We start from the raw sequence: 27,434 nt of genomic DNA, 5'->3' as shown, positions 1-27,434 counted from the left end.
ATGTAATAGTTTCCTTTATGCTGATGTAGTTTTTTTTTACCTGTTCTTAGACGATGACCCAAACTTTTTTTTCCTCTACTTTTCCAAACTAATATATATCATATTATTATTAGATCTCCCTGTTACCTGTGACATTTACAGGTAAAGGTAAACATTGACTATTGATATCAGGTACCAGGTAGAGATAAAAATATTCACCCAAATATTTAGGTAACAGTTTAAACCTTACGATGTTGATGATGATCATCATTCTTGATGATTCTGTATGATAATGTATGTGTGTGAGTTATGGTGAAAAAAAAACTTTCACCCAACTCAGCAAACTGAATATGATAATAATAATATCAGACTTAAAGGTTACAATGTTTACCTTTGATTTAGAGGGAAAAGAGGGTAAAAAAAACCGAAATTGGGGAAGGAAAAAGTTCTTTAAGATTATCATGGAATCAGAACTTTTTTTTTCTCATCAATAATTTTGGGAGAAAAAATTTTCTTTTTTAATCTTTTGTTTTCACCTTCATCATGATCCTTCTTCGTCATCATCATGAACTTAATAACAAGCGGAGAGAGAGAGAGAAAATCCTCAATCATAGAAGATCAATAAAACTCAGTTCCAATCATAAAGAATTATCATCATCATCATGATCAGAATAAATTCGAAAGAATAAGAAAGCTCAGCAGAAGGAGAGAAAATTCTGATACGATATTTTTTTCTTCTCTTTCTTTCTCATCATCATCATCTCTCTCTTTCTTATTATTGACTTACATTCATTTATCTATTCATTGATCGAGCAGTTCTGAGTTCTGAGTGTGTGTTTGTCTATGAATGGAACTGATAATGATAACACTCAATATCTTTATCTTTTTTGTTGTTATTAGAAAGAAAAAGAATTTTTTTCTTCCATCATAAAGGAAAAGTTCATGTTCTCTGAGTTTTTGTTATATATATTGATAGAAATTGGACTGAATAGGAATTAAATGGTTTCATCAAGAGGCTTCAGCTGAAATCTTTTTTTCTCCCTCAGTTTTAGTTGAAATTATTATCTTCAACATGATGATGATCATGATCACCATTATGGCAAAGTAGTTAAGCTTCTCGTCGAGTTTATTATTTCAATTACATATTAAATGTAGACCAACAACGGAACCAAAACAATATATAATTTTTGTCTTCGATTTGATAGAGTAAAAGAAATAATATCATGAAATCTCACGAAAAAAGAAGAAGAAAAAGTTCCAAAGAGAAACTGAATCTGAAGAGAGAGGCTCAATGAACACGATTAGGAGGTTTTATGCTCTACTGAATTCAGGGATTCTCTTCAATTCCATCTCAAAAGTTCTGAGCCTTTTTTTCACATGAACTTTTGTCTTCTCTTTCATTTACCATCATGAATTACTATTATTTTAGTTGCAAGTTAAAGATTGTTATCATGATGATTATTGCCATCAGTTCTGAAGAGAGAGAGAGAGAGAGAGAGAGAGAGAGAGAGAGAGATCATCTTTTTTCACGAAAACATTAGTAATGTTGTTGATCACCATGATGGAGATAATCAATATCAGGATGAAATCATGTTGAAATAATTCAATCGTCAATGAAAACATCAAACCATTGACGATAATAATAATAAGTGATGCGGGTACAATTCAAGCTCGAAGCTAATAAACAACCCATGGAAAAATATAACAACAATTTACTAATCAATAGTAATGATAATCAATATGAGAATTAAACTTTCCAATTTGATATTAATCAACTTAATCAATGGGAATTGTCAATTAACATTCAAACTGTTGCTATTGAACAACAACAACAACAACAACAACTCGGAATCAACAGTCAACAGAATTGAAAGTTTATTTTTCTTTTCATTAATATTTACGATATTTTCCAAGTTAATTTCTTACAATCATGATTAAATCAGATTCCTTTTTATATTTATACAGAAATAATAATAATAATCATCAGTTATTTCAATATTTTTCCTCTCTGAGTAAATTAACTTCCTGGTTTCCTGTGTTCATACATAATCATTGCAATCATTGGTTTCTGGTTAAATTTGCTTCAAGGTAAATTTCATTTCTCTACCCACTTCCCACCCGAACCTCTACCCTCATCCTCCTCCATGTAACCCACCTTTACCCTTAACCACCACCCTGATGATTCTTGATCGATTCTCAGTGATTAAAGTTAATTCGCCTCAGGCTATAATACAACAAAACTATCGCTCTAATTGTTATCATGAAGAATGAAAAAAAAAACAAAACAAAAATAAGAAACAAAACAAAATTATCTAATCAAATGTGTTATCTTATTTATCAGAATTCATATTCTGATTAACTGAATTGTAATTATCATGATGCTGTTTGAAATGTCATCACCAATGAGATAATTACCTTGGTTTGTCCTGCGAATTTGATTATTACAATTAACCGATTCCCCCTTCCAATTATTTACCATGTTAATTAGGAAGAAGAAGAGGAAAATTCATACATGGAACTGAACTTTTGGTGATAAATCTGATTAACATGGGGACAAGAATCACAAGTTTTCTAATTTTGTTTTTCTTTCATCGAAGATTAATTTTATTATATTAATGGTCCATTGTTTGATGGACCTTTATTGCTGTTAATTAATTAATAAACTTGTCACCTATCCATCCAAATATAAACTGACCGAGCGCCTTGACCATTAACAATAATTATCACAATCAGTTGAGTTGAAAATATAAACTGGACATCATCTATTATCTCATCTCATGGATGACCAAACATTCACCATTCAATTTGAATTCTCATTTTATTTATCACTTTCATGTTGATGATGAACCAGAAACTTGAATAAAGAAAGTAAATTAAACTACAGAATTTACCAGAAAATTACCGAATGTCCAAGCACAAGGAATGTCCAGTTAGGATAAAATGGAAGAAAGAAAATAGTAAAAGAAAAGAAGAAGAAGAAGAAAAAACTAATCTTTCCAAAAACACTAATGTTGTTCTAATAGTAATCACCTAACTCTCTCTCTCTCTCTCTCTCTCTCTCTCATTCCACTCCCATCCTCAGTTCCACTCCCCATGTCACCCATGGTTGAAAGACTTCCCTGTAGCACTGAATCAAGAACAAGAGAAGAAAAAAATTCACTTGATTATGTAAATTGCTTACGACCAGTTAGAATTAATTAACTTGGTGATTTATTTTTTTCTTCATCAGATTGACTTTTAGCTCTCCCTCTCCCTCGCTCTCTCTCACACACAGACTCAGAATTCTGATAAACAAGAGAAAATTAAATTGATGAAATTATCTGCATCATCATAATGATTATAATGATAATGATTAATTGACAATTCCAATGAATAGGCTAACATTTAGTTGATTATCTAATTTCAACTTGAAATTCAATTGAATTCATGAATTACGGTTAAGTTGATTTTCTTTCAACCACTAATTTAGTTTTAATTGATCTAAATTGTTGAAGATGATGATGAGAAATTTAATTTACAATATAATTGTTTCTCTTTCTCTCTCTCTCACTTAAATTATCACAATCAGTGAATATATTTAATTGTATTCGTTTAGAAACAAATTGTCACGAAAATAAAACAAAACAAAAAAAAAGAGAAACCTAAATATCCAAATGAGAGTAAAATTTGTCAACATTTGTAACATTGGAAATACTTTGATAGTAAATTAACCTAATCAACTAATCATCATGTTAATTTACATGATATTCTCAAATTAAATCCAGTTATTAATATGCATAATTAAAGTTGAAAAGAAGATGAATTTTGTTCATATTCTTCCTCGTCAATTTAACACATTTCACCCCCCAATTAGATTCCTAATTGTATAATGATAAGGTGAACATTGGAAATACTCAGGTAATAATTATCATGAACCCGATGAAATCATGAAAATAACAGGTTATTGTATATAAATACACATGGAGGATAATTGAAAAATTTTCATTCTCATAAAAACAATGATTAAATTATATTTCATCCTCAATGAATGTTGTACTTTAATATTATCATTAGTTTATCATGATTACCATGATTATTATTACCATGGTTATAATCAACTTAGCATGAGAAACTGAATAAGTTTCATATTCACTTTTTGTTATTGCAAATCCGTTTTTCATCATCATCATAATAATAATAATGATGATGATGATGATAATCATCATCATCCTCCTCCCTGTTTTATTATGATGCAGATTATTGATTCTGATTCCGATTCTCAATGAAATATATTATTACTTATATACTACTAATTTCTGGTGTAACATGGTTATTATATATCAGGTATATTCATAAAACTCATGCTCCCAAATGAACTTAATTTCATGTGAATTCAATAATAATTAATATCTTTCAAATTGTATTCAGATTACAGAATCCGGGTTATCATGTGAGTTGGTGAAACTTTGTTCATCTCTTTGTTTCTCAAATTCTGATTCAGATTCATTTTCTCTCTCTCTCTCTCTCTCTCTGTTCAGTTGATTGTAATTTCTGGTGTAAGGCGTAATTCTGATTCTGATAATTGGTCACGCCAACGTTTTCCTTGATCAACTCATGCAAAATAATACAAGAGCTTCAATCAACTTAAACAATAATTATTATTAACCTTCTTTGTGATTATAATCAAGGTAAATGAACAACTGATCAGCCAAGTGAAATGTTTCAAATATAATTATCTCTTTCTCTCTCTCTCTCTCAAAGTCTTACCTGAACTTTGCTTCCAGCAAAATGAGAATGAGAAAACTGAAAGATTATCATGGCGACAATTTAAATAGTCAAGTTGTGATATTTTATGTATGAATAAGAAGACGAAATATAACAAAAAAAGTAACGGTAAAAACTAATCACACAAATAAACAGAAACTTTTGGACAAAATAAACTTACCTGAAGGTTTTTTCATTCCTTCAACATGGAGATAGAATATGAAAATGATGAGAATCATTCTCATGAAGTTCTGGACTGATGAAGAAAAACTCTCATCACCATTGGGAATTTGATTTTCCATCTCATCTTCATCATCTTCTCACCACATTATCATATATATAAATAAATTCTGCAATCTAACAACTATTAAACTTTCCTATTCCAAGTCAAGTATTATCATGACAATAAAATTCCCAGTGTCAGGTAATAGTTATTTTCTCATACATATTATTAGAATCTGAGAATAAGATTAATTTTTAATCCACAATAACGATCAATCTTTTTCTTCATCTAATTTCTGGTTCGCTAATTCTTGTCATGTTAATCATCATCGCAATTATTGTTACTTTAATTAGCTTTTTAAAAGTAACATTTATTTACTTTCTTTTCAATTGTATTTGAATTTCTAATATTATCATGATAATTGTTGATAATTCAGAATCTTCATGTTGCTTAATTCATTTATCGTTGGTTGGATTAGTCTTTTTATCCTCATAGTTGAGAGATTATAATTGTCACTGTTAATCAATAGTGATTTTAATTGATCATCAATGGAATTGGGAATCAAGGGGTTAACATGATGGATCAGTTTTCCACCTTGAACTTGATTGGGTGTAAAAAGAATTTCTCACAAATTATGTTACCATGTAATCTTTTCATGGTGTTTTCTAATTCTCTCTATTATTCTTAGTCTTTTAGAACTAATTTTTACTCTATTTTGTTTTTCTCTTTCACTCTTCTTTCCGATGATTCTAATTCTAATCTTCTAATATGTGATCAGTAAAAAATGAACTGATTTTTTTGTCTTATTTTTAATTTTATAATTTTAGTTTTTTTTTGTTTTATTTTAATATATATATATATATCTTCAGGGAAGCAAAATATGGAAGAGAGGTGATAATACTATGAAACCAATGATTAATACGGCCACCAGCCCAATAATTAGGGAAGATGCTTTCATCAATGGTTGTGATGATGATCGATACCTTAATGACCTCCTCTGTTGACTTATTACTTGATTTAAGGCTCTCACCCGGGGATTTCCTGATGACCGGTGGTGGTAAGGATTCTGTGGATGATTTGGATCAGCATCTTGATCATCAATGTCCATTCCACTGGCCAGGACTGTATTCTCACTTCCATCGACCCCACTACAATCTAAGGTTGCATTGGAAGCATTGTATCCCTGATAACAAGGCCCTATTCATATGAAGCCGTAGAGAGGAAAAGGATGAGCAGGAAGAGAGAGAGAGAGACAGAGAGGAGAGAGAGAGAGAAGGAGACAGAGAAGAGGAAAAATCGGTTAAGTTGAAATTTGTAACAATGCGCAGTCAAAACAATTGGGTATTACTCTGCGTAACATCATTAGATTAAAATGTTGATGATGTTGATGAGGATGATAAAGAAAAAAAAAGAAAAGATTCTGAAATTGACTTTCTTTTCAATCTCCTTTTTCAGTATCCATCTCATTAAAAAATAATAATTTTTTGTTTCAAGAAGCAAAAAAACTGCAATTTTAAACTTTCTCTTCCAAGTTTCAGTCTATCATTAATATCGTCTAAGCTAATTGAACAATCAATGGTTGTTTTAAGTAAACCTTATGTATTATATGAGGAAATTTTCATTTTAATGTAGTTAGATGCATGGTAATCTAAATAAGTTCAATCAAAATGAATATAGGAAATTGACTTGAGTAAATGATGCTGAATAGATCTGGTTATGGATTGAATTCTAGTAGTAATCAAAAAGGAAACGGAAATATTATTATCATTAATAGTAGGAACGATATTTTTACCTTTTCGGTAAGATGAGCTTCTTGTTCGTGGCAAGGAAGGATCAATTGCCCCAGTGTTCATAACACCATAATAACGGGAATCAAAGGTAGAACCTGTTCTGGTATCAGAGTTACAGTGGGCAGTGTTACCAATAATAGCATTCGAGGGCGGAGGCGGTGGTAAATTTTGAGATGCTGTTAGAGGTGGGGGAGGTGGTGGTGGTGGTGGTTGAGTTTTTGTATGATGATGAGTATGATGATGATGATGATGATGAGGTACAATGGACGAACCTGTTGGTGGAGGTGGGGGTAATAAGGAAGGTGGTGGTTGTGGAGGTATGGGAGGGGGTGGATGAGATGAGTTAACCACCGAGGAGGCAACTGAAGATGATGGTAAATATTGATGATATTTTGATGGATTAAAATTGTTTTCATGGTGATGATGATGATGTTGATTACGATTTTGATTGTGGTATTGATGGTGATCGTGGTTATGATGGTCACGGTTATTGTAATGTTGAGAAGAGAGAGGAGATTCACGAATTGAACATTTGGTTATTTCATTGTTTAAATGATTTGAAGTATTAATATTATGATTATTGGTTAATATACCTGGGGTTGAGTGATGTCGTCCAGTAATAATGCAACTAGTATAATTAGGTCCACCAAGTAAACCCAGACCCGTACTGGTTCGTCGATTGGTGCTACTGCTATTGTTTAAGTTACTACTTGTATTAATACCTTGGCCAATAATATAATCTTTTCTAATATTAATTCTAGGTTCTCGGCTGCTGGTACAACCATATAAACCACCACTACTTCGATAACTGTTGTAATTTCTATCGGCTAGTCCATGGTGATGCCCATGACTTCCGATTTGATGATCACATAAATGATAACCTCCTCCTCCTCTGGTACTAATAGGATATTGCCCTGGTCCAGAACCGGGGGGCGCTGGAGGTGGTCCTCTTCCATTATCTACATCAACGGCTGATACCTTGGAATATCACAATTTAATAGAAAACAACAATTATTAGAATTTATCAATGTCAAAGACTAAACAAGGAGTTTACAAGGATAGAAGAAGAAAAGAAAATGCTCATTCTAATTATCCTTCAATCAGAATTTTCTATCTTTTCATCAACTGACAATTTAATCTGCAAATATATAATCAATAATAATCTATTTTTCTTCTCATCTCATCTTCTGTTTTCCCTAATTCTTTCAATCGATTTTCTTGTTTCTCTTCTCTTATTTTCTATTCTCTTTCTTTCCATCTTTCTCTCTCTCTTTACAGTAGTCGAGAGGTTTAACTCCAATGTCATGCCTGAGCTTGGTGGTTAACGGGCTCAACTCTTGAAAAAAAGAATCGAGTTACTGGTGTTTTGCTTCTGCACCATAAGAAAAATGAACCCATAGTGTGAAGACCCTCTCGAATACTACTTCGAGCCAATAAATGGCTCTGGCTAAAGATCTCAGCAAATATAATATCATATATACATTTCATATATATATTTAAGGTAACGGTTAGCACTACATAAAAGTCGAGAAGGGAGAGAAAGAGAGATAGAAGATACAAGGAAATGCTACAGATTCTGATGATGGTAATGATGAAACAATCCTTGATTGGATCATGTTTTACATGAATAATTAGACAAAAAGACAAACACTTACCACTTCCAGCGCTGAGGCCTTGTCAAAATAGAAAGCAGACGTGATACTGACTTTAACGTGTCTTGGCCAACATGGATGAAAATTGTCGAAGACAGCAAGCACACTTACTTTGCTCCATTTTGTGGTGGAATGGTGATATTTAAAGATGATAAGTGCCGTATTGAAATCCTCGGCTTTGTTGGTAATATAAATGTTTAATTCACTTAATATTATGCTTATTTTTATATATATATATATTTATATGTATATTTATATATATTTATGTATGTATATTTGTATATAAATGTAAACAGTTAAAAAATAGAAAAAAGAAAGTGAGTTCAAGTGAAGTAAGCAAACTTGGTTATACACAATATAAAATAACAAGAGGAAAAAAAGCCTTGAAAATGCGTTTGCAAACTCACTGTTGAATACTTACATTTACAATGAATGACAACTTTTCCAACATTTGATAAACCTAAATACATGCGTATTATATGATGAGAATTACCAAAATGAATACACTGAATATATTGATCGTCTTGCACATTTTCCTTGAAAGAAAAAGAGATTGCGTTTACCAAAGGGAAGAAAATATTTCACAAACGAAAAACCCATGGATCCATCTATAGAATTAAAAGAGAAAACAAAATCACAGAACAAAATGGAAAAGAACAAAATATATTCGACAAGTTTAACTGTTCCAATTTCTTCCTTGACTACAAAATCAAATCACAATTAAAAAACAATTTAATTGTCTAATGAAAAAGAGAGAAACAAATAAACAATTAAAACCCAAACAAGAAATTGAAATGAGAATAAAAATGAAATTGAAAAAAAATTCGTTCGATTTAGTTGACTTTTCGTTCGCTAGATGGAGTCACCCAGTTTCTTTTTTCACCTTGGTTGATTTTCTGGTTAAATCTGAGGTCAATTCTTAGTGTTTACATTTAACAATTAACCGAAATTTAATTGTTCTAATTGTAATTTCTTTTTGTCCCTAATTTTATTGTTTTACTCAATTAGTGGTTATTATTTATTCATCATGCATCTTGCTCCAGGTCCACAGAAAAGATCAGTTGGCTTAGATCGGGAAGCTTTGTTCCCAAGAATGACATCAAATATTCAATATAAAGCTTTACCATGGTAAGTGTTTTCTATTGTTTAATTTGGTTTTTAATTGTGATTTTTACTTATATTTTTTTGCTATTTTTCTCTTGTCTTCTTGTCCCTACTTTTAATTAGGATTCCATCAGCTGTTCGTTGGGGTGCTGCTCTTGGTATTTTCGCTACATTTGTCTGTGAATGGAAATATGTTTACAAACATGTTCCAATTTTAAATTACCCTTGGAGACATGAATTAGCGGCTGCTAAAGGTGAACATTATTTTTTCTTGTGTAACTTTTTCCCATGTAAATTACATTAGATTTCATCTGATTAATCCATTGATTTCTCTTTTTCTTAATTTACAGAAGAAACCAAGGAATAAGCTATCTAAATGTTTCAATCTATTTAGAGTGTGTATCTAAAATATGTTAGATCTTTAGCCAGTGGTCAAAATAAAAGTTAAATATTTCGATTGTAAATCAATAGAGTTTCCAATTTCTGTCATGGATTGTCTTAATCCGGTTGTTCGTTAAATTAACCTATTCCCGTGTCAATATTCATCTTACATCATAATTATGTTCTCAGGCCTAACCATCCAAAAAGAGGAATAAATGAATTTCATTTAATGAAAGAAAAAGACTAACAGTAACCAAACTGATTCTTCAATCTTAAACAATTGTAATTAGCCCATAGTAAGAAGATGGAAGAAACAAAAACCAATTAGTAAACACATTTAAATGTATTTTTTATAATTTTATTTGTTTTTTAATATGACAAAACCGAGATGGTAAAAGTCATATATACAATTCAGTACAATTGAAATTGATTTGAGTCGAAAATTGTTTCAATGAAAATCTCTTGGAAGGGAAAATGAGAAGAGGAAAAAGATGATTACAATTTAATATTATAGAGAGAGAGAGAGTGAGAGTGAGAGAGGAAAAAGGCTGGGATTTCATGTTTTTTAGTTTAATGAGTTGTTTTTGTTTTCAGCTTTAAACCATTCGTTTAAAAATTAAGACAAATGGGAGAGGTAAAAATCAATTTATCACTATGATAATTTTAAGACGAAGAATTGAAACAAGGAATTAGAAAAAGGAGAAAGAAAGAGAGGGAGAGGGAGGGAGAAGATGATTTCGTTTTGCTAACAGATAATTGAAATGGCATAAATTTTGCAAAATTTTGGTCTTGCATCAACGGTTAAGATGAAGGAAGAAAAAAATAGTGAGAGAGAGAAGATTGAAGTAGAAATAGAGAAAAGGATGAAAACAAAGAGAAAAACGAACGAGAGAGAGAGAGAGAGAGAGGTAGTGCTAATGCTGTGTGATGATTGTAGTGGATTTTGATGGCGGTGAGTGAATGTTGTTGTTTTTATAAGTTGAGACGATGATGTGAGATGAAAATTGTAGCAGCAAAAAATTAGATGTCACTTGAGTTTTTGTGTTTTTCTCTCCGTGGTGATTTGTTTTTTTTTGCATTCGTTGAAAATTAACTGTGCACAAACATATATATACATTAATTAGTAGATATAAGAGTAAGTATATATATATTTTGTGTAGATATAAAGTATTTTTGTCTTTCCTTTAAATGTTTTGCTCTTTTTTTTCACAGTTGCACAGTTTGGTTGTTGATTTTTATAGAAAGGAAAATCAAAACAAAAAAGAAAGGAAAAATAAGGAAGGTGAGAAGAAAAAAATTAATTGTTTGATTGTGTGTTGTTGTTGTTGTTGTGATGGTGATGGTGGTGGTAATTTCATCTCCATTTGTCACTTTTTGGGAATATTTGATCGGTCGCCTCTACAATTGGGACAATACCATTTACCCTTTGGTTTGGTGGTTAAGGAAACACAAGCAAAGTGAAACCATTCAATTGGACACTGAGCATTATCACAACAAATCATTTCGCCATAGGAAACTTGCTCACAGGAACAGTAGGTTGGCTCATCGGGATCGATTGGTGTATCTTCATAAAGTGTTGGTGGACTAGTGTTTAACACTTCCTTTGTTGATTTATTCCTTTTAATATCTTTAGAACCTTTAACACCGCCACCTCTTTTTACTCCTCTCTTATGGTTAGATGTTATTTCACCATTTGAAATCTCTTGTTTATTGGATAAATTACGTCTTGATGATGATCTTTTGTTAGATAATGTATTTGATGTACAATTATTGTTTACTGTGGCACTCAGACTTGTTCCATTATTGTTTAAATTACTATTATCTTTTGTTGATGTTATTTCTCCTCCTCCTTTACCGCCTCCACCGGAATCCACATTATTGGTTAAACCATTGGCATCAGAGATGTGATTTGTTGTATCATTTGAAGCTCCAATTAGACTGGCTAAACCTTTAGATGCATTACTATTTAAATTATGGGCGAAATTACCTATTGTTACACTACGATGATCATAATCTAATTGGCGAGCTTTACAATCCAGTTGATCCAATATACTTTGTACAATAAACAGCTTCTCATCTGAAATCTCTTGTATTTCAATGAGACATTTTTGAAGTCCAACAACAGCTTTTAAACCTTTCCTTGAATCCGTTGTGTAATTTAACAGCAAATCATTTCCATTGCCACTATTTTTGTCACTTTTATTTCCAATTTCATGGTTAATGTTATAGTTACTATTGGATTTGGTTATTAAAGATGTTGTTGTTGTTGTTGATGATGGTAATGATGATGATGATGATGATGTGTGATTATTTTTAATGTTTGTACTTGATTTAATTTCTGTTTTAGATGAAGATGAGTGTAATTGTGATGAAGATGAGGTTAATGTTGAAGATGTTATTGTTGTAGGTACAGATGAAGAAAATGAAGATGATAATGAAGTATTACCGCCACCGTTTAACTGATCACCACCATTAGTTAATATAGAATTTGAACAATGAGTTATTGTTTTCCAGATTTTCTCCAATTTATCCAATAACTGGTAATATCTATTATTATATTCATGTAAACGACTAACATGGCGAGCTATATCATTGGGTATATTTTCAACCAAATCAATGTAATCCTCAATATATTGAGCTATATTGGTAATTGAACCAGACGGATCAGATGAAGATCCAATGTAACCTGAGGACGAGCCCCACATTTTGATTTTCCTTTTGTAGATCAACAGGTTGAAACCTTTGCTTTTACCACAAAAGGAAGAGAGGTAAATAGAACACAAAACACTGGGAAAAATTTTAATCAACAATTAACAATTAATAGAAATAATTAATTAAAAAAGAGACAGAAAAAAGAAGGTTAAATCAGAAGAGAAAATTTTAAAACCATAAAAGATTTCCATCCACAAATAGTAAGCGTAACAACAACAGAACAGAAAAGAAAGAAAAAAGAAAGAGAAAAAAGTGACTCCATCTGAGGGGAATTTCGATTAACTAAATAAAAGAATAGTAACTTATGAAGAACAAAGATGGCAGCACATAAAAGAACGTGTTTTCTATGTTTACATTTTTTGCTTTTTTCATTTTTTTGTTCCAATTTAATTGTTTTCCTCTTGATTGCAATTAATTGAAATTTAAATTAAATTTGATTGATTTTTTGGTTATGATTTTTTTTTTCGTCTGATTCTTGAGACTCGTTAGATTGTTTTCTCTGTTTGATAAGTTTCTTTGTTTTTCTTTTCTGTTTCTTTTTGTGTTTTGTTTTGTTTTTCTTCTTGGTTGGTGTTTGGTTTTTTTTCTCTCTCTTTGATTATTGATTGGAATCAAATTCTAAATGCATTCAGTTTTTGAATTAAATGTTGACCAATTAGATGAACTGGTTAAAGATGAATATTCTCTAATTAAGATTGTTGAGAGAGAATTGTCTGTTCCATTACCACCTTACAAATTGGATAAAGTTGCCAATACAATTTATGATTTAATCAAATATGAATGGACCAATAGATACAGTATAGAGTAAGAGGTTTGCTAAATTAATTTCATCTCTATTTTATTGTTTTTTTTTATATTTATTTTCTTAATAATTAATTGATTTTCTTTTCTTTTTTCCCCACAGTTTACAAGGTATTCTCCTTTATCATGATCAACTTGAATTTAAATCTGATTATGGAAGAATTAAAGATGATTGTCCATTCGTTTTCTGGGATATCTCAGCTCGATTTTACATTTTCTGCCCTTCGGTTGGATCCATAATTCGTGGTAAAATAAACAAGTAAATTGTGAAACCATTTCCATCTTGATCAATGATTAATTGTCTTCTATTTTGTTTCTTTCAACAGATTCACCAAAACCCAAGTGATGAATGCACTTGTATTAAATTGTATTATCGCAGCATTTAGTCCAGAAAAGGTTCATGATTCAGTATCAAATCAAATGGAACTTGGAAAAGAGATTTTATTTCGAGTTGAATCATTCGATGTGGATCATTCATTAATCTATGGAATAATTGATGAAGAATGTGTTGAATTAATGAGAGAAAAAGGAATCGTTGGATTACAACCAATAATTAACGTTACGAAAGCAATTGAATTTGAAACAACAAACCAACAAGATCAACAATAAAGAGGATGAGATGATTATGGTGACATTTTTGTTTCAAACAAAATAACAATTAACACAATTAAGAAAATTATATATAACAAAAATTAATTTTCGAGCTGTTATATTATCATGTTATCTCATGTGATCATAGAAACTTTCAAAGTTTATGTTAATCAACAGGATCCAGAGACAATTAAGGAAATTGAAAGCTCGTTAACCACAATTGCAGTTAATCTCAATGAAAGCAAACATCTCAATCAAGTCAAAGGAAGTTCAATTGATTAGCTAATTGCCAGTAATTTTTTTCTTCTTCAGTTAACTGATCTGTTGTTAAATTTAAACGGATTGTCCTAAATAACCATCTAACTAATTATTAGAGTGGAACTTTTATCTTCTCTTTCTTTCTTTTCTCTCTCTCTTAGTTGTTTCCGCATTCAGAGTTTAAAAGATTTTCTTAATTTCTTTCTCATGAACAAGATGAAGAGAGAGAAAGAAAAAAAAACAGTAAGTGTTCATTTGTTAACATTAATCCATCGATCAATTTCAAGATTTATTGCCAAATTATTGCCTCAGGGGATAATAGGCTAAGTTATATTACTTTTCTCTCTCTCTCATCGAAATTCAAGTTAAAAAAGAAAGAGAAGAAAGAAAAGAAAAGGTGAATATCAAATGATGACTGGAAAGACCTCATTTCATGAAGAGAGTTCATGATGAAAGTTGATCTTGTTTCTTCATTGAAACCATTCATTAGAAACGATTAAGGGAAAACAATTAAAGGGAACAATAAGTAACTAATCTTGTAGAAAAAGAAATTGATTAACTGATTGATATGAGAATTGGTTTGATTTACACGTTGAAGAGAAAGAGAATAATTAACAAAATTGATATTTACATTTTATTCTTTTACGAAATAATTAATTTTTTTTTTGTTGATTTCCCTTCGTTAAAAAGAAAATGGTTTTCTTTTTAACTCAAATTGATTAATCTTTAAATTGATTGGAACAATTATTAAATCCAAAGATTTGAAGGGTTAATCGTTTTTCAATTTGTTTCCTGTGATATTTTTTTTTTGTTTTTCTTCAAGTTGATGGCCATAAACATACATTCCGAATATATTGATTATTCTTGGTGGAATAAGAATTAAAATATAACAATTTTGTTAATCCAATCTATTAGTTGATTTAAAGATTGATTATTGGGTGAAGAAAATCTCACAATTTTGGTCAAGTTAATTAATTTGCGGTTTAAATATCGATGATGGTAAATGTTTTGTGAAAAGAATTTGAGATTTTTGTTTAAGTTGCTTTTTGTTTGTTTGTTGTTGTTTTCGATCGCATTCTCTCCGTGTGGGGGGTGAGCTTTTTAGTCTTAATTGTTGATTAAATTAAAATTTCTTGTACATTCCACCGCCACGACCTCGCCGACCTCGAACACTAGGCACTGACATTTTGGTTTGCTGATGGTGAGTGGAGGCTGGTTGTTGAAGTGGAGATGGAGACATGGATGGTGCGTAGGGTGAAGGAACCGCCGATGAACAGTTTGATGTATAATGAGATATACAAGGAGATGAAGTACAAACTAAGGTTTGATTCATCTTGTTAAGTACATATTTATCCCCTGGATTGAGCGTTCTCTTACAATAAAAACATTGAATACACTTTGCATGATATAATGTATATGATGTTGCATTCGATGGGTTTGAAGGGTTGATGTTATTAGATGGTGATTTATTATGATTGTTGCTTTGTGATGGTGATGGTATCTTAATTACCCAATCCTTAACATTGTCTATTACTTGATAACAACCTTGACATGAGTAAGAATTCCCGGCTCCATGGAATCTATCAGATCCATAATAAGAAAAGAGAAAAACAAAAACAAAATCGTCAGAATGATCAACAATTACAATTGTAAATATGAGAGAGAGATTAAGATAAACAGAAAGAAGTGAAGATGTTAAGATGACAAAATGTATAAAATAAAGAGGAAAAAGAGTATAAACTATATAAAGGAATATAATTAGATAATGAAAGAGAAAGAAAAAGAGACCACACATTGTGTCTTAAAGTGTTTCTATGTGAGATATAAATATAGATAAAGAGAAGAAGATGAAGATGAGAGAGAGAGAGAGAGAGAGAAAAATAGGAAATGGGAAGAACATTTAAGATTATGGTGAATGGAAAATAATTACTTCAGGTAATCCTCTTTACAGAGAATGTTTCCATTTTTAATGTGACAGAAATTGGTCAAAATGTTACCACATTGTCTGCATCTTAAACAACTCCAATGGAAAAATCGATCATCCTTGTCAATCTGGAACAAATATTTGTCTGCGATTGGCTTATTGCATGCACTGCATTGCCGCCTAAGAGAATGGAGGAGAAATTAGAAAATTAATTAGTATATATGATGAGAGAGAGAGAATGTAATTGGCATTATGGAGAGTTAAACAAAAGAGAGAATAATTTTGTTGGAGAGAGAAGAGAAAAAGAAAATGTTATTGATTAAATATATGAGGGGGAAAGAGAATAGAACAACCAAGATGAGAAAATACACTTAACATCCTTCATGCTTTCCAATAGTGTAAATGTGAGGGAAGGGAAGAGAAGAGAGAGAAAGAGATAAGCTTATTATTCACTTGAACACTAAACAAATAGGATGATAAACACACAGCACAATAATGTTTCCATATTATTTTCAAGAAAAAACAACAATGACAATTCTGTAAAAAGCCACTGACTGCATAAGAAAAACATAAACTATCAACAAGATAACTTACATTTTGATCATTTGGCGAAAATAAAAGACAGTTGACAAGAGAGAGAAAGAAGAGAGAGAGAGAGAGGAGAGAAACAACAACACTAAACGAGGGAAGAAAAGAAAGAGAGACAGAGAGACATATGAAGAAAGAGTGTGATGAAAGGAGAAAGAAGAGAAAGAGAGAAGATGATTAACGGAAAAAAATCATAAGATTTTAGATGATTATGATGATGATGATGAAGGTTCAGAAGCAAAGAAAAAGAATATAAAAGAATCTGTATTTTGAAGGACAGAGAGAGGTAGAAAGAGAGAGAGAGAGAGAGAGAGAGAGAGAGAAATGAGAGAGAGAAAGAAAGAGAAGTAGAAAGAGGAGGTGGAGATAATGTGATGAGATAGAAAGAGAAGAGAAAGAAAAGATGATGAGAAAATAGAAAGAGGGGGAAAAGGAGAGAAAGGAAAGAAAAGGAAGAAAATAGAGAGAGAGAAAGAGAAAGAGAGAAAGAAAGAGAGACGGGCGGTCAGAAAATGAAGTCAGGAGAAGAAAAAAAGTAGAAAAAGAGAGAGAAATAGACAGGAGAAGAAGGAGAACTTGAAGAAAAGAGAAGAGAAAAGAAAAGGTAAGGGAAAGAATCGTATCTTGGGGGCAAGAGGGAAAATGGGTAACACAATAATGGAAAAGAATATCACCTTGGCTCAGTTTTAAGCGTCTTCTACGGGTAAAGAGCTCAGCGAATCCAAAAGAAGGAGAAACTTTTTCTCGACGAAATCCTGCAAAAGGTAAAATAGAATAGAAGAAAAAATTATTTAGAATAGAACAAAAAAAAAAGCAAAGAGAAAGAGAAGGAAAAATGTAATTACTTCTTCGGAGAAATGTTCGTTTAGGTTTATAATCTCGTTAATAAAAGCATCTTCCACTGGCTCAGATGATTCGTTGTTAATTGTGGTCACTTTTTCGTCTTCTTTGCTTAATAATAAAAGGCCACTCATCGCTTTGAAGTAAAGTTGAGTTATTTCATCTATTGGGGTTGTCGGGTGATGGAATGAGGCAAATGGATTCTTTATTGAGCCAACTTCCTTTTTAATTGTTCGCAAATGTTTCGGATCAATTTCACTAATTGATGTTTCCATTTCATCTGAAATTGATGAGCTTGATTTTGGTGTTCGATTTAAAAGAGCGAATGGATTTTTCATCGATCCAACCTCTTTTTTAATCACTCTCTCGGTAACAAGAACACTTTGGATTTCGACACAATTAACAATTTCCGTATCATCACTTACAGTTACAATACTTTCATCTTCATCGATTATTTCAGTATTTACACTTTCATTATCTTCATTAACTTCTTTTTCTTTTTCTTCTTCTACATCATTTAAATTATTAATTTCTATACTATTGCTGATTCCATTTTCGGTGACAAGAAATTCGGTTAAATTGGCAACAAATTCATCTTCAATTATTTCGGTGGCAACACTTTCGGTATCATCATTTGAAGTGACATTTTCGGTTATATTGTTTTCTATAACCTCGGTTTCATTATTAATTTGAACACTTTCAACTGAAACACCAGCATCAGGGTCAATATTTTCTATAATATCGGAAATATTATCACTTTTAACACCTTCATCATTGTTAACACTTTCAATTTTACCATTTCCAAGTTGTTCTTTATGTTGATGATTTTGATGTTCTGTTGGTTGATGATTAGAATTATGATTTAAACCATTGAATAATTTAAAATCTAAACGACGAATGATAACTGAACATGGAATACATAAGGCCAATAGTTCATCGTTTGTCATGGCTTAATTTAAATTAGAAAAAAACAAAATAAATTAACAATATAAACTACAATAATTAAGAAATGATAAAAACAAATTTGATTTTAAAATTCATCAATAAGCAAATGTTTTGATTTTACTATTCGATTGACTTAGATTCTAAGAAATAATCGATTTTTACCTCATTTAATCGAACAAATGATCGATTTTCTAAATAGTTAATAATTAATCTGATAGATGGCGACTTAGGTTATTCTAATCAATTAATTAAATAAAATTGAAAATGAAAAGTTTAAACAATTAAAAGAGGAGAAAAAAATTTGATTTTAATTAAGATTATAAATCTCAATGGATATAATTTAAGTGAAGGAAAAAAAAATAAAGATAATAAAGTAAATATTGGTGGGGGTAGAAATAGAAAACGAGAGAGAGAGAGAGAGAGAGAGAAAGTTTGTTTTTAATTGTTGAGATTAGAATGAGATTAAAGTGAAGATGATTTAAGATAATTCAATTGAAATTAATCTATTCTTTTTATCATCATCAATTGATAGTAAACTTTCTCGTAAATTATCTAAATCTTTCATTATTCGTAGTGCTGTTAACCTGGAAGACGGTGAACTGGTCCAAGATTCATTAAGTATCTTAATTATTTTGGTTAAAATTGGTGAGTTGAACCAATTGTTGTCTATTTTTGGTCGTACTTGATTAAGGTGGACAAGTTGATACATTGTTTGCTCATTTGGTGGTTGATTATTTAGCTCATCTTCATAAGGAAGTTTATAATTGTTCCAATAAGTTGATCCATCGATTCTAAGTAGTAAACATCTTGAAGCAATTTCCCAAATTACCAGAGACAAAGAGTAAACATCACAAGCTCTGGCTAATTGTAAATCATTTGGCACTTGATTGTTGTTTAAAAGTTCCGGTGCTCGATAGCGTAAAGAATCACTGGAAGAATTGAAAAGTTTGGGTGATTCACTGATTCGATTTTCCCTGTTATATAAACAAGCGCTTGAAAAGTCACTAATTAAACATCGAGATCCACAATTAGCAACCATAATGTTACGACTTTTAATATTGAAATGAATTACCGCCGGTTTATCTGGATTACCCAAGATGATTGAATGAAGATGATGAAGTCCACGGGCAATTGAATAGATTAAATTGATCATCGTAATCTCGTCAACTGGTTGACGTTTTAAAAATGAATGTAAACTTCCATTGGGAAAATAATCGGTAAAAATTAGAAATTTAGTCGCACAAGTAATTGGATCATCTCTTATATCTTTATGAATCATTCCAACAACTTCAGGATTTTTCAAGTGAATTTGAATATCGGCCTCGTGTGACCATAAATTACGTTCAATTGTATTGTAAACACGACAGGCGATCGCTTGTCCTCGATAATTACACACCCAAACTCGTCCAAAAGAGCCAACTTCAATTCTTCCAATGAAATCAATCTGATCGGAAATTGTTCTCTGTCTAAATAAAACATCACCATGACCACTACCAGAAGATGAGAGACTTGATGAAGTTTCTTCATATGATTTAATTGGCGATGATAATGATTTATCTCTATTGAACCTTTTATCATTGTGAAAGATTAACAGTTGATTAAACTGTTTGTTGTAGTTTTTGAGAAATTTGTAAACTGATTTATGGCACTTTGTGGTTGAATTTAAGATGAATAGTAAAATGATAATAGAAATCAAGATAATTGCGATAACACTTGTTGGTGGAATAGTAAACAAAATGGTTTCCTCTTCAATTTGGTCCAGTCCAACATCAATATTATCAATATTTCCATCAACATTTTCTGGCCAATCAGTTGTTTCGTTAGTGTGATTAACTTTCTTTATAAACTCAGCAATATCACCAAAGCCCATAAGTTTATCTAAATTTCAAATACAAATGACAAAACAAAGACAAAGAAAAACAAAACAAAACAAAATTAACAAAGAGAAACAAACAAAACACATAAGTAACTTTTCCCTCATCTTTCATCATTCAATTCTTTTCAAATCAAGTAACAATTTACCTTCTTCTTCATCTAGACTATTCACTTCCATGATAAATTAGAGAAAAAAAAACCAAATTAAATTAAATTAAATCAAGTTAGAAAACAATCAAAGAACCAAAAAGTAAATAGAAAAAAAAATTTCCATTGATCGGATTCGGATAAGAATTCGGATCCAAGTTAACAAAGGAAAAGAATCGAATCCCGATAACGATATTAACCGGATCTTCGGAAATTGATTCTAATCAAAACAATTAATTAATTTCTTTTTCTATGGTAATTAATTTAAATTTAATTCTTTTAATTATGTTGCCATTTAGCTGATAGTCCATTAGATGTTCTATTGTTTACTGTTAATTTGTTTCTTTTCTGGTTCATTTGAATTTCTCTCTTTTTTTTCAATCTTCAGTTTTGCTTTTGTTTCTCCCTTTCAATTGACTGATCTTTAATTATTCTTGATTATTGTGATTAATTTTCACTTGTTTTCGTCTTAATCATCATCCACCAGCAACAATCAATAATTAAGGTGAATAAGCAAAAAAAATGGTGGTTAATGTTGATTAAGAATAGATTTCGGTGAGTAAAATAAGCTAAATGTTTGTGAGCTTTTTTTGCTCAAAACAAAAACATAATCACTTGTTTATATGATTAATTACAATCAAATCTTGATTGGTGTTAAACTTGACTTGTTTTTTCATGATTAACTGTTAATCATTTCATCCAATTGTTGATGGAGAAAAAAAAAGTTAAAATCAAGAAGCAAGGGTAAAGTCAATGAACAACAATTAACAACAAATTAACAATCACAACACATGAAACCAATAAGGTTACAAACTATTTTAATGTATTCAAACAATTTAATTAGTTAATTGTGTACGAAAATAACATTTTCCGATCGAAATTTATATTTAAACAATTTAACGATCATTTGGTTAAGTTGATTGTTAGTTTGCCTTGTTAATTGTTGTCCAACCTTAAACTGTGTAAGTTTTGATGTGATTAAATCAATTCAGGCAATTTAAATCATCCTTTTGATTATTAATTGCAATTAAGTTGGAAAGTTAAATCAAAAGGTTAATTGGAATCGGTTGACAATTAGTTAAATTCAATTTGAACCCAAATGAACAATTTCAATTGTCCTCTAAAGGTTAATTGTTACAATTTGTTACACCAAATCATCTTAATGTTGTTAATCTAATTTCTCAGTACAATTAACATTTAATTATTATTATGGTTCAAGTTAATTGTTACTTAATTTTTTGTCAACATGCTACTATTATGGTTAACATTTTGATGACAATTAACTAACAATTAACTAAGTTTTTCCTTTGTTATTATTAATTATTATTTTTCATTATCTGAAATCATTTTAGTTACAAATTTTAATCAATAAACAATTGATTTAATCTTCACCTTAATCACCACAATTAACCCAATAATTAACTCGGTCAAATTTTACAATTAACTTACCAAATTGATTGTAATAATTTTCATTCACTTTCAAGGTTGACAATTAAAAGTTAATCAAAACCAAAATGAATTAACACCAAGTAAATTGTTGTTGTTCAAATCTATCAAAACAATTAGCAAATTTCCCATCACAATCAACCAATAATTTGATTGTGATTCTAATTAAAGTTAATTATAAATAATCTCAAGTGAATTAAAAGTAGGAAGTAATAATTGCTAATAGAAGATGAAAACTTTTCTATTTACATTAATATTGTTAATCATTACAATCAATTGATTGATTAACCATTTCCAATATTAAATTAACAATATTAATTTTCACCATTAACAATCAAACATAATTAACTTAAGTATGTTAAGTTTATTATTAAATTGTAACAATTGTTGTCTGGAAATTAACATCGCAACTTGAGACCCAAGAAACTTTCATTAATCAAGTTAATTGTTAACCAAATTTACAATTTAAATTGGAATAATTAATAATCGGGATAAATTAATGATCATCAAAAGTAAAACAATCAATCAATGTGAACACAAAAGTTAACCAATCAATCCTATTGATTAAGTTGATTAATACAATTGATTGATTTTTGATTGTTGTTGATTGTCACTTTGATTAGCAAATAAAGTTAATCATAATGAAGATTTTCAACCAAATAAAAAAAAACAGAAGAAATCAAATTAAGTTTAAATTGTGTAATAAGATATTCTTAGATTGTTAATCAACTTAATTTGGCATCGTCAATGTATTAGTACGAGATTGTTATTCAAATGTTTAATTGTTGTAGAAAAAAAATTCAGATTAGATTGGTGATTGTTGATAATTAGAATCAAAAGTAAATTGTGATTGTTTTTAGCGATTCACGTCAATTTCAATTTAACTTGAAAAGTTAAATTGTTGATGATGATTATCAGAGTATGTTAATGATGCTCATCAGTGATTTACTTACGATTGAAATGATTTTCCAACAATTGATTGACCTAATCAACAAGTTAAATCAGCGTTGTGTTTTTTTGTTCCCTTCACTTTGATTTGATTTGATTTCTTCTTGATTTTTTTTCTGATCAAGTTTACTCACCCAATGATTATGATGATGATCATCATGATTAGATGAATAATGAATAACAGTAACAATTTTAATCTTTCAAATTAGGCCGTTTCCAAGAATCAAAAAAGAAACTGCAATTATTGTATTTAGTTGTGTTCGTTGATTGTTATAATATAACAATTACAATCAGTGAAGGTAAAAATATTCATCGTATCGTTTATTTACAATTTACTAATTTAACTCTTTAAACACATTCACTCGCAATTATCGCCACCATCTTGATTTGCATTTTAATTCTTACCTGTTCGCAATTGATGTGATCAATTGTTGTTGTTGTTGTTGTAATGGTTATGATGATAAACTAATTATATGATGATTTAAATGTTGATAATCAGCTCTTTTTATCCATTCAAAATTCTGGTTCATTAACTGAAACCTTTTGTTTTCTTAATTGTTGCTTTTTTTGGTGTTTTTTTTTTACTGCAATAAACCAATCAAGGGTTAATCATATGGTTGATTCCGTCACAAAATTGCAATTTGATTTATACTTTGACAGTTTCTAAATAATATCAAGGATTGATCAACGATTAACTATTATTGGTAATTGATTTTCAATTGTAATAGAAAAGTTAATCACTTGAAACCTTTTCAATGTTGTCTTGTTGATTGGGATTGTTTTAAGGATTTTCCTTTTCCGACTTGATAGTTGAAGTTAATTATTGGTGAACAATTGATTATCCATGATTAACCATGATCTCCATGGTTCCATTTTTGGCATTATAACAATCAGATGATTAATTAGTATCATGAGAATCTCTAAAAAAAACTTCCAATGAAGCAAATGTTAACCTGCTATTTGTGTTATAAGATTTGAAGAAAAAAAATTCTATTGATGGATTCAAGTGAATCTGGTGAGTTGTTAATTGTGTGATCGAAAAGGCCAATTAAAATGAAAATTGTTCCTGTTGATTCCGAAAAAAATTGAGGACACAATTGACCAATCGAGTGATAATTAATCTGTAGAAAAAAAGTGAAAATATATACAATTGAATAGAATTGATAACAATAATTAGTAATAATAATAAATTGGGGAAATGTGAAAAATTGTCATTTATGTTACAATTATTTGGGTGAATTGAGATGAACAACAGAATTGTTGGTTAGCCAACAACAATCACATTGTTTGATAGCATGAATTTCAATGAGAGAGAGAGAGAGAGATGAAAAAGAAAATCGCTCAACAACAACGACCTGGTCAATGAAGAACGAATTATGTCCAGTTGGTAGCGGAGAGAGAGAGAGTATCAGGGAGGAGAGAAAAGGTAAATTTAGTTAGAAAATCGTAAAAAAAAGGAAAAGTGAGAGAGAGAGAGAGAAAATATAAGGTGATGACAAATAGAATGTGAAAGTGAATAGAAAGGGAAATAGAATAATCGGAAAATGAATGAGAGAGAGAAGATAAGAGGAGGTGGTGGTGGTGTTGGTGGGTGGATGAGGACCAGATGACCTGATTCTTTGGGTTGGTGGGTCAACGAACCAATAGATTTAATCATATATCCTAATGAGTAGGACGTTGTCATGAAGTGGAGATGATGGTGAATCAAGATGGATGAAAAGAGAAGGAGAGAAAAAAAGAAAGTAAAATGAAGGCAGGTACTTACCTAAAGGTGGATGAATAGGTGGGTGGGTGGGTGGTTGGTTGATTTTCTATCGCCATCCAATTCTAAACAATTTACTTCAATTTTCAAGTTAATTTTAGGTAGAAATAAAAGTGAGTTTATCGGTTGGATAATCTTAGTATTTAAAGGCACTTTCAAGATCCTCCTTTGGGGTAGAAACTGATCAAGTTAGAAAGTAATCACAACGAGATAAGTTCAACAATTCAGTTGAACAAGATTCGTCCATCGGATCAAGTTAATTTTCCTCACCGAATTAACTTAACAATTGGAATAAAATTTAACAAACTGTTTAAATTGTGAACAATCAACAATCAACTCGTAATTAACTCGGATTAATTTTCCATCAACAACAACAACAACAAACTGTTACCAAGAGAACAGAAAACAAAAGAGAGAAAAAAATTTTCCCGCTTTCCTATTGGTTAAGACAAAAAGAATAATTTTTTTTCTTTTCTATTTTGATTTGTTTTTTTTTCTTCTTCTCTCAACAACAAGATGATTTCTTCTATTCGAATTTGTGTTTTTTTCTTTTTTTGTCTAACAATTGGTTTTTCTAATTCTGCAAGATTACCTCGAGCTACAACCAAGCCAACATCTTCTTCTACCCCAACAACTGCGACAACAACCACAACCGTAACATCAACTACAGGAAAATCTTCAGTTTCCAAACATGATGAGGAATATCAACCATCATCATCGTCATCGTCTTCATCTTCATCTTCTGGTGTTGCTGGTTCTTCTGGTGGACCATCAATCAATTGGGGTAAATGTCCACAGTTAGAGCCAACCAATGAGGAGAAGATTAAAAAAGCTGCCGTGATTACTAAATGTTTAGAATCAACACCGGTTCCGGTTAATATTACTCGAGAAACTGTTGAACTTCATCGTGAACAAGTTGCTGCTTGTGCTTTACGAATGGAAGGTTGGTTTAATGGTCAAGGTTTATATCGATTTGATAAAGCTGAGAATGAGATTAAGGCTAAAAAATTGATCGGTGAGGTTGAAGAAAAGGTTTTAAGCTTCCACCGGCAGTGTAAAGAAGAGGCTGAAGATAAGTATCCCGTCTCATCAAATCAATTGATCGCTCAAATTCAATTGTATCAAGCGTGTATGGATTACTTTATCTCTGAAGTATGTGGAATTGAAGTTCAAATACCTGGAGCAGAAGGTTCGTCGCTTTCAGGATCATCTGAGTAAAAAATTGATTCCAAATATCATTTAACACCAACGTACCAAAATTAACAATCATCATTAATCATCGTGTTTCCATCGCCACCATTTTGATCATCGTTACAAATCATTGGTACTGATAACTTGGTCTGCATCCTCATTATATTGAGATGTTTTCGAAAAAATTAATTGATGAACTGAATCACCAACAACAATCAACTCTCATGAAATGGAAAAATTTTTACCTCTCTCTCTCTCTCTCGCTTTCTAATTGTAAACATTGTTGATCCAATACTTTTTTCAACCCAATTTTTCACCATTTTTTTTAATTATTATTGTTAATTTCACCTAATAATTGTTACGAATGTTTACTATTTTATAATCAATTGATTAACATGTTCTGTTAATCATTTACACGGACACACAATTCACTCAATCAAATTGTGCTACTCAAAATTGAATCAATTCCTATGTTAAAACTGAAGATGAAACAATTTGTCAAACCAAAGTTACCAAAACAAATCCATGGACAAATTAATCAACTCAAACAACTTTTAAAAAACTTTAATTATACTATTATAATTTTAATTGTTAACAATTAACAATCAATCAAATTACTTTATTTCATGTGAGAGATAAAGTTAATTTGTGTAAATCAAGACAATTAAAAGACTCAAAACAAAAACAATCAACCAAATAATTTTTCAATTCCAACACTGGAAAATATTCACCAATTAACTAATTCTTTCTAAACCAATCGAATTAAGAAAAATGGTTAAAATAAGAATTAGAAAACTAATTACAATTAAAGGGTAAATTTATCTCTCGTTAACTACAATTAACCATCTTAATTGTAACTTATTTTAATCGTAACAATAATAAATCATTTTTACTTTTAAATAGTTTTTATAATTAAAGTGATTCTTAAAAAGTTATTAACAAATTAGTGAATTAAATTAACCAAATTAAAAGTAAATCATTTCAACGATTAAAACCATTAAAAAAACAACTCAAATTAATAAGTAACAATTTAACTGAATTAACTTTAATCACATTTCAATAAATTGGTTAATTGTTATAATCTAAATTTGTAGAGATTAAATTTTACCTTTTCAATTTGAACAATTAACTTAAAACAGACAAAATTAACTTGAAATTTGACTTTAATAATCAATTCAATCAAAAGGTTAAATATTAATTGTAACCAATCAACTAATTTCCACTCGATAATCATCAACAATTAACTTTCTCAGACTGAGAAAAGTTTCAAAACAAATGAAACAATTAACCGAGAAAAGGAAACAATTAATACCCAGACAATTAACGATTAACAAATTTTCTAACAATCAAAACTAATAACTATCAACTAATCATAATCTATGTTAATATTGAACAATTAACTTTTCTTTCACCTTCAAAGATAATTAAAGTTAATTGTTACAAATGATTTTCCAATAAAAAAATCCAATCAATTTTTCATTTAATTTCTTCAATCTCCCTGAAACAAAAACGACAAAAATTTAATTCTAATCAA

At 30.2% G+C, this 27,434-nt stretch overlaps 6 protein-coding genes across 12 annotated transcripts; 2 read left to right on the top strand and 4 right to left on the bottom strand.

Moving 5' to 3' along the window:
• Positions 1–5,751: 5,751 nt before the first annotated feature.
• On the bottom strand, positions 5,752–9,141 carry LOC128385564 (uncharacterized). The gene is made up of 5 exons (XM_053344437.1): positions 8,809–9,141; positions 8,391–8,563; positions 7,329–7,713; positions 6,738–7,097; positions 5,752–6,142 (listed from the first exon to the last, which is right to left on the bottom strand). The coding sequence occupies exons 1-5, from the start codon at positions 8,855–8,857 to the stop codon at positions 5,811–5,813; spliced, it is 1,299 nt and encodes a 432-aa protein (XP_053200412.1). The 5' UTR covers positions 8,858–9,141; the 3' UTR covers positions 5,752–5,810.
• A 1,067-nt stretch (positions 9,142–10,208) lies between these two features.
• Positions 10,209–12,793, bottom strand: LOC128385563 (inhibitor of growth protein 1-like). Its single transcript, XM_053344436.1, has one exon. The coding sequence runs from the start codon at positions 12,575–12,577 to the stop codon at positions 11,240–11,242; it is 1,338 nt and encodes a 445-aa protein (XP_053200411.1). The 5' UTR covers positions 12,578–12,793; the 3' UTR covers positions 10,209–11,239.
• A 171-nt stretch (positions 12,794–12,964) lies between these two features.
• LOC128385568 (uncharacterized) lies at positions 12,965–14,357 on the top strand. The gene is made up of 3 exons (XM_053344444.1): positions 12,965–13,388; positions 13,489–13,644; positions 13,712–14,357. The coding sequence occupies exons 1-3, from the start codon at positions 13,207–13,209 to the stop codon at positions 13,992–13,994; spliced, it is 621 nt and encodes a 206-aa protein (XP_053200419.1). The 5' UTR covers positions 12,965–13,206; the 3' UTR covers positions 13,995–14,357.
• Positions 14,358–14,854: 497 nt separating this feature from the next.
• Positions 14,855–18,640, bottom strand: LOC128385565 (LIM domain transcription factor LMO4-like). 4 transcript variants are annotated; one of them, XM_053344440.1, is made up of 3 exons: positions 16,753–16,990; positions 16,165–16,338; positions 14,855–15,814 (listed from the first exon to the last, which is right to left on the bottom strand). In XM_053344440.1, the coding sequence occupies exons 1-3, from the start codon at positions 16,761–16,763 to the stop codon at positions 15,358–15,360; spliced, it is 642 nt and encodes a 213-aa protein (XP_053200415.1). In that variant the 5' UTR covers positions 16,764–16,990; the 3' UTR covers positions 14,855–15,357. The 4 variants fall into 4 exon arrangements, with proteins under 4 accessions (XP_053200415.1, XP_053200414.1, XP_053200416.1 ...); XM_053344439.1 differs by lacking the exon at positions 16,753–16,990 and adding an exon at positions 16,512–16,746; XM_053344441.1 differs by lacking the exon at positions 16,753–16,990 and adding an exon at positions 16,535–16,746.
• A 172-nt stretch (positions 18,641–18,812) lies between these two features.
• LOC128385561 (bone morphogenetic protein receptor type-1A-like) lies at positions 18,813–25,075 on the bottom strand. Of its 3 annotated transcripts, none has more exons than XM_053344434.1 (4): positions 24,713–25,075; positions 24,172–24,302; positions 23,353–24,068; positions 18,813–20,409 (listed from the first exon to the last, which is right to left on the bottom strand). In XM_053344434.1, exon 4 carries the CDS (start codon positions 20,399–20,401, stop codon positions 19,010–19,012), a length of 1,392 nt encoding a protein of 463 aa, XP_053200409.1. In that variant the 5' UTR covers positions 20,402–20,409; positions 23,353–24,068; positions 24,172–24,302; positions 24,713–25,075; the 3' UTR covers positions 18,813–19,009. The 3 variants fall into 3 exon arrangements, with proteins under 3 accessions (XP_053200409.1, XP_053200410.1, XP_053200408.1); XM_053344435.1 differs by lacking the exon at positions 24,172–24,302 and having other exon boundaries at positions 23,353–23,610; positions 23,696–24,068; XM_053344433.1 differs by lacking the exons at positions 23,353–24,068; positions 24,172–24,302; positions 24,713–25,075 and adding an exon at positions 20,554–20,712.
• LOC128385566 (uncharacterized) lies at positions 20,852–26,588 on the top strand. 2 transcript variants are annotated; one of them, XM_053344443.1, is made up of 2 exons: positions 20,852–21,108; positions 25,297–26,588. In XM_053344443.1, exons 1-2 carry the CDS (start codon positions 21,086–21,088, stop codon positions 25,925–25,927), a joined length of 654 nt encoding a protein of 217 aa, XP_053200418.1. In that variant the 5' UTR covers positions 20,852–21,085; the 3' UTR covers positions 25,928–26,588. The 2 variants fall into 2 exon arrangements, with proteins under 2 accessions (XP_053200418.1, XP_053200417.1); XM_053344442.1 differs by lacking the exon at positions 20,852–21,108 and having other exon boundaries at positions 25,079–26,588.
• Positions 26,589–27,434: the final 846 nt, after the last annotated feature.

This window comes from Panonychus citri, unplaced genomic scaffold, assembly GCF_014898815.1.
Source record: "Panonychus citri isolate SS breed McGregor unplaced genomic scaffold, ASM1489881v1 Contig00049, whole genome shotgun sequence".
In the NCBI taxonomy this organism is placed as follows: Eukaryota; Metazoa; Arthropoda; class Arachnida; order Trombidiformes; family Tetranychidae; genus Panonychus; species Panonychus citri.
Note: the sequence above shows the minus strand (reverse complement) of the source record. Positions and strands in the feature narration are given on the sequence as shown.

Excerpts from the sequence above, each read along its gene's own strand:
- LOC128385564 (XM_053344437.1), bottom strand. The coding sequence starts at position 8,857 with ATGTATTTAGGTTTATCAAATGTTGGAAAAGTTGTCATTCATTGTAAA. Across the intron at positions 7,714-8,390 it reads AGGCCTCAGCGCTGGAAGTG|GTATCAGCCGTTGATGTAGA; the intron begins GTAAGTGTTTGT and ends TGATATTCCAAG. Across the intron at positions 7,098-7,328 it reads ACGACATCACTCAACCCCAG|TTGCCTCCTCGGTGGTTAAC; the intron begins GTATATTAACCA and ends CATCATCTTCAG.
- LOC128385563 (XM_053344436.1), bottom strand. The coding sequence starts at position 12,577 with ATGTGGGGCTCGTCCTCAGGTTACATTGGATCTTCATCTGATCCGTCT.
- LOC128385568 (XM_053344444.1), top strand. The coding sequence starts at position 13,207 with ATGCATTCAGTTTTTGAATTAAATGTTGACCAATTAGATGAACTGGTT. Across the intron at positions 13,389-13,488 it reads ACCAATAGATACAGTATAGA|TTTACAAGGTATTCTCCTTT; the intron begins GTAAGAGGTTTG and ends TTTTCCCCACAG. Across the intron at positions 13,645-13,711 it reads ATTCGTGGTAAAATAAACAA|ATTCACCAAAACCCAAGTGA; the intron begins GTAAATTGTGAA and ends TTCTTTCAACAG.
- LOC128385565 (XM_053344438.1), bottom strand. The coding sequence starts at position 18,533 with ATGACAAACGATGAACTATTGGCCTTATGTATTCCATGTTCAGTTATC. Across the intron at positions 17,502-17,591 it reads ACGAACATTTCTCCGAAGAA|GATTTCGTCGAGAAAAAGTT; the intron begins GTAATTACATTT and ends TACCTTTTGCAG.
- LOC128385561 (XM_053344433.1), bottom strand. The coding sequence starts at position 20,584 with ATGGAAGTGAATAGTCTAGATGAAGAAGAAG. Across the intron at positions 20,410-20,553 it reads TAGTCTAGATGAAGAAGAAG|ATAAACTTATGGGCTTTGGT; the intron begins GTAAATTGTTAC and ends TTTGAAATTTAG.
- LOC128385566 (XM_053344442.1), top strand. The coding sequence starts at position 25,226 with ATGATTTCTTCTATTCGAATTTGTGTTTTTTTCTTTTTTTGTCTAACA.